Genomic DNA, 6,000 nt, shown 5'->3' on the forward strand with positions numbered 1-6,000 from the left:
CAATATAGTGAAACCTTGTCTCTACTAAAAATACAAAAATTAGTTGTGCATGGTGGTGCACGCCTGTAATCACAGCTAGTCCGGAAGCTGAGGCAAGAGAATCACTTGAACCTGGGAGACAGAGGTTGCAGTGAGCCGAGACTGGGCCACTGCATCCAGCCTGGCAACAAAGCAAGACTCCCTCTCAAAACAAAAGAAAGAAATAGGGGCCGGGTGCGGTGGCTCACACCTGTAATCCCAGCACTTTGGGAGGCCGAGGTGGGTGGATCACGAGGTCAAGAGATCGAGACCATCCTGGTCAACATGGTGAAACCCCATATCTACTAAAAATGCAAAAAATTAGCTGGGCATGGTGGCGCATGCCTGTAATCCCAGCTACTCAGGAGGCTGAGGCAGGAGAATTGCCTGAACCCAGGAGGCAGAGGTTGCGGTGAGCCGAGATCACGCCATTGCACTCCAGCCTGGGTAACAAGAGTGAAACACCGTCTCAAATAAATAAATAAATTAATTAATTAAAATAAAATAAAAAAAAGAAATATACAGTATAGTAAAAACATATAGGTCAACACTGAGAGCAAACAAATATGAATGTTTCCAGTTCCCAATCTGGGCTTCAATGTCTTTATCTGTAAAATGAGAAGAAAACTCATTTTCTTAATTACTTTCCTTATTAGGGAAGTTGCCTTCATTCAAATAAATCACTGTTTCTCTCTGTTAAGATAGATAGTAAACATAGTAAGATAATCACTATTCAATTTGCAGTATAGATAAGGACAGCATTCTCTAAGGAGTCATTAGGTAGAAGCAGCACTCATAGGAGTCTATGTAGTATAATACATACCATATCTGGATTCATAGATATGGAACTATACCTTTCCATATTCATAAATATGAAAAAATATCTTACATTTTAACTTCTGAAATGCTTTCTCATTCATATTGCCATACATGTGTAGCCTGACCTGTTCGAGAACTTAAATGAGGATATGTCAAAGCTGAACATGCCAGAAAGTTAATAACATGGGTGACCAAATTGAGATAGAAAACATCTTAACATCTTTGCCGGGTGCGGTGGCTCAAGCCTGTAATCCCAGCACTTTAGGAGGGCAAGGCCGGTGGATCACGAGGTCAAGAGATCAAGATCATCCTGGTCAACAAGGTGAAACCCCGTCTCTACTAAAAATACAAAAAATTAGCTGGGCATGGTGGCACGTGCCTGTAATTCCCGCTATTCAGGAGGCTGAGGCAGGAGAATTGCCTGAACCCAGGAGGCGGAGGTTGCGGTGAGCTGAGATCATGCCATTGCACTCCAGCCTGGGTAACAAGAGCAAAACTCCGTCTCAAAAAAGAAAAGAAAAGAAAACATCTTAGACTTTAGAATATGGGAAAAGACATTCTGAGCAGTTTCAGTGAGAACTAGGAACAAATGATGTTTTAGGTATAAAAAATAGATTTAATCTAAAGAGACCTTAAGAATAATGAGTAATATTCTATGATAAAAAGGACAAGTCCTAAGGAAATCTGTATTAGAGGCATACAGCATAGTATGGGTCAGGCTCAGTGGCTCACTCTTTTAATCCCAGCACTTTGGGAGGCCAAGGTGGATGATCATTTGAACTCACAAGTTTGAGACCAGCCTCAACATGGCAAAAACCCCATCTCTACAAAAAAACTGGTGAGGTCCTGTAATCCCAGCTATTTGGGAGGTTGAGGTGGGAGGAGGATGGCTTGAGGCCAGGAGGTAGAGGCTGCTGTGAGCCAAGATTGAGCCAGGGCACTCTACCTGGGTGACAGAGCCAGACTTTGTCAGAGAAGAAACTAAAATAAAAGAAAATAAAGAGAAATGAAAGAAAGACAAAGAAAGAAAAGAAAGAGAGAGAGAGAGGGAGGGAGGGAGGAAGGGAGGGTATGGTGAAAACACACAGGCAGAGAGAGAGAGAGATGAGAGAGAGAGAGAGAGAGAGAGAGAAAGAAACAAACAGTATAGTGAAAACACACAGGCCAAGACTGAGAAAGGAAAGGAAGGAGGGAGGGAGGAATCGTGAAAACACATAGGTCAAGACTGAGAGCAGGGATATTTATTCTTTCAGTCCCCATCTGGGCCTGAATGTCCTTATCCGTAAAATGAGAAGACTGGATCTGATTATGATTAAGGTCCTTTCCAGTTCTAAACGTCTGGGATTTGAAAAGAAAAATGTAGGGCTGACCGGGTGCAGTGGCTCATGCCTGTAATCCTAGCACTTTGGGATGGGCAGATCACAAGGGCAGGAGTTTGAGACCAGCATGACCAACATGGTGAAATCCTGTCTCTAATAAAATAAAATAATAAAATAAAAAATTAGCCGGGCGTGATGGCGGACGCCTGTATATACATACATACATACATACTACTCAGGAGGTTGAGGCAAGAAAATCGCTTGAACCCGGGAGGTGGAAGTGGCAGTGAGCCGATATCGCACTATTGCACTCCAGCCTGGGTGACACAGCGAGACTCCGTCCAAAAAAAAAAAAGAAACAAAGAAAGGAAAAAAATGATGTAGGGCTATTGAGGTTCACAAGTGCTAGTTTGTTCTTCCTCCCTAATCTTTCCTGTCACCTGCTCCCGTTTACCTCAGATTACTTCTCTACTAGTTCTTCTCTATCTTCGGTAAACAGCATTCCGGGTGTCGCCCTGAAGACCCCCGTATGAGGAGTCGGGGACTGGCACCGAGAAACGAACTACAGGCAACGGTTCATTGGGTAGCCGACTCAGAATCTCCCACTTCATTCGTGTGCAAACTGCAATCCTTCCAGAAAACCCTCTTCTGAGACTTCCGCGGTTAACTTTTCTGATACATTTCTACTGCAGACGAAAAGGTGTTTGAATGACTCCAGAGACTAGGGGCAGACCAAGGCGGAAGTGTTACTTTTGCCAGGGCCCACTTCAAGCCGTCTTACCTCGGGCATCCTGCCTCTGGTTAGCTCCACACGGAACACAGGAGAGCGCGGAGATATCAAAGTACTGGTTGTTATCGCAATTTTCCGGCTGCTGGAAAGGGAGAGAGAAGGTCTGGGCCTGTAAGATGCGAGGGAGTAACAACAGAAGGAACGCAGTCACGGCTCGGGCAGATAAAAGGGACCAAGCCGCCATTGCCACCCCAACCCCACCGCGCGTAGCCATGGTACCGACGCTAGCAGCCGCCCAGGCTCCAGCGTCCCATCAGCCTCTGCGGTAACTCCGCTAAGCTGATTGGATAACCCAAGTTTGGGTACCGGAAGTCTCTGCTGGTGCTGCTTGGTTGCTAGGTTACCAATCCTGACGGAAGTTGACAAGTCCAGTAAAGAATGGGTTAAAGGCCGGCTAAAGCCCAACGGTATTTTTGAACTTGTGCAGAGCTCCTCGACTTACGACAGGGTTACCGCCTCCCCGCAATAAATCCATCATAAATTGAAAATATCATAATTTATTGAATTATATTTACATCAGAATTTATTCAGACTAGGTGATTTTAACCTTAAAGGAAACTTGTTTAACAATTTGACAGTCCGTCAAAAAAAAAAAAATAATAACAAAAAATAACAACACACTGACTTAAAACCCAGTGAAGGATTACTATAGAGAAAAGATTGAAAATTTTTAAAAAAATCTTTCCTGCCAGGTTTGAGCACAGGAAATCATGTATGTGAGACAAAGTACGAAGCGGAAGAAAACTGTTTACTCATTCTGTTGCCAGCGGAATTTCACAAAGCCCTTGACTCAGTGACTGAACGAAGTCCTCCAGAAGAATGCCCTACAGACAATAAGTAGAATAGAGCACAGGTTTCCACATCTGTTGCTTGAATCACTTCATTTTTTTAAAAAAGATACGTTCAGTGATCCTGGCCCTTGCCTCTTCCTGTACATAAGATAACGACTGACAGGATTAATGATTTTGATTATGTCTCTGTAATCTATAACCAGATGTACTCTCCAACCAAAACTTTGATGAGATTTTGCTCCAATGTAACTTCTGAGCATGTTTAATGTAACTTTTGAGCGCATCCAGAACTCCACCCCTTGATATAAAAACTGTGGGCAGAAACGCTGCTCTGGAGCAGTCTAACATAAACTCTTTGAAAGACTCTCCAGGGTGGCATTCCTCAGTAAGACTCTGAAAAAAACTAACTTTGAGTCTTTAAAAGCCTTATTTTTTCTTTAGTTGACTTGTATATAAATTGAAATAATCTTTACATCTCTTGTGAATAAAATAATCTAAGCCTGGTGCTGTGGCTCATGCCCCTAATACTAACATTTGGGAGTCCACTGTGGAAGGATTGTCTGAGTCCAGGAATTCAAGACCAACCTGGGCAACATAGTGAGATTCCATCTCTGCAAATGCAATTTATTTTAATTAGCTGGTTGGGTGGCACATGGCTACGGTCCCAGCTACTTGGCTGGCTGAGGCGGGAGAACCATTTAAGCTCAGGAGGTCAAGGCTGCAATGAGCTGTGATTGTGCCACTGTACTCCAGCATGGATGTCAAAGAGAGACACAGTCACACGCAAAAAAGAAAAATCCTGGACAAATATATGGAAACTGTTAGAAGTAGAGACCATTTGTAAGGCAAAGATGGAAATCTAGAGTCTAAATTGGAGCAATGGAGGAAGAGAGAGGCAGGAGAGGATGAATAAAGGAACTATTCAGGAGAAAGCATAAGAATTTTATGATTTTGGCCCGGCACGGCGGCTCAATCCTGTAATCCCAGCACTCTGGGATTGGACTCACGAGGTCAAGAGATGGGCCTTGCACTCACGAGGTCAAGAGATCGAGACCATCATGGTCAACATGGTGAAACCCCATATCTACTAAAAATACAAAAAATTAGCTGAGCATGGTGGCATGTGCCTGTAATCCCAGCTACTCAGGAGGCTGAGGCAGGAGAATTGCCTGAACCCAGGAGGTGGAGGTTGTGGTGAGCCAAGATCGTGCCATTGCACTCCAGTCTGGGTAACAAGAGCGAAACTCCGTCTCAAAAAAAAAAAAAAAAATTTTATGATTTTGACATAGGAAGTAAAGAAACAGAATCAAGGCTAACTTCCAGGTTTCTGATTTGGATGACTGGGTAGATGGTTGTGATATTAAAGGAAGATAACTGTGGCAGATAGCTTCTAGGCCAAAGCTTATCAGATAGATTAAAGAAAATGTTAAGGTAGAAATGAAAGTTACAGGAATATCTAACATGGTGGGAGCTAGGGGAATGGATAATAACAGAAATAGTAGGTATTAATAGCTTGTTTTGTTATCAAGCAAATAAGCTCTCTACTCAATGAATGCACAGATTGCATACTATGTGGCGGAAGCTTTTGAGGGAAAAAAAGGCTTTATTTGCACAACTGGTCAGCAAGGAGATACTGGATTCAAATCTGCCTCCCTGATTTGGGGCCTGACTTCTTCCTGCAGCCCTGCATTGTCCTGTGCTCCTGTGCTCTGCCTGCACTGGCCTTCTTTTCTTTCCCTGGATGCTGCCAAGCCTTTGCACTTCTCTGCCTGGACCACACCCTCCTCCTTCTTCCCCTTCCCAGCAATTTCCATTTATCTTTTTAATTTTTTTTTTTTTTTTTTTTGAGCTGGAGTTTTGCTCTTGTTACCCAAGCTGGAGTGCAATGGTGTGATCTCGGCTCACTGCAACCTCCGCCTCCTGGGTTCAAGCAATTCTCCTGCCTCAGCCTCCCGAGTAGCTGGAACTACAGGTGTGCATCACCACACCCAGCTATTATTTTTCTATTTTTAGTAGAGGCGGGGTTTCATCATGTTGACCAGGATGGTCTTGATCTCTTGACCTCGTGATCCACTTGCCTCAGCCTCCCAAATTGCTGGGATTATAGGCGTGAGCCACCACGCCCTCCTTTTATCTTTTTAATTCCTCCTTTCCAAGCAGCTCATTCATTACTTCTTCAGGGAACGTCTCCCACCCTTCCTGACCAGGCCGGGCCCTCCTGTGAAATACCTTCACAGTGCCATGGACTTCTCGTCCATAGCAC

At 43.9% G+C, this 6,000-nt stretch overlaps 1 protein-coding gene across 26 annotated transcripts in view; it reads right to left on the reverse strand.

Annotated features, from left to right (window-relative positions):
* The window catches only part of TMEM67 (transmembrane protein 67), an 88,132-nt gene extending 84,953 nt beyond the window's left edge, over window positions 1–3,179 (reverse strand). For all 26 annotated transcript variants that reach the window (XR_001907616.4, XR_614516.4, XR_013527903.1 and 23 more), the window contains exon 1: window positions 2,938–3,179. Coding sequence is in view for 4 of the 26 variants with exons in the window: in XM_078352683.1 (XP_078208809.1) it covers window positions 2,938–3,160 (223 nt within the window). In the remaining 22 variants the exon portion in view is untranslated. The remainder of the gene's footprint in view (window positions 1–2,937) is intronic.
* Window positions 3,180–6,000: the final 2,821 nt, after the last annotated feature.

The sequence above is a fragment of the Callithrix jacchus genome, chromosome 16 (genome assembly GCF_049354715.1).
Source record: "Callithrix jacchus isolate 240 chromosome 16, calJac240_pri, whole genome shotgun sequence".
Classification (NCBI taxonomy): Eukaryota; Metazoa; Chordata; class Mammalia; order Primates; family Cebidae; genus Callithrix; species Callithrix jacchus.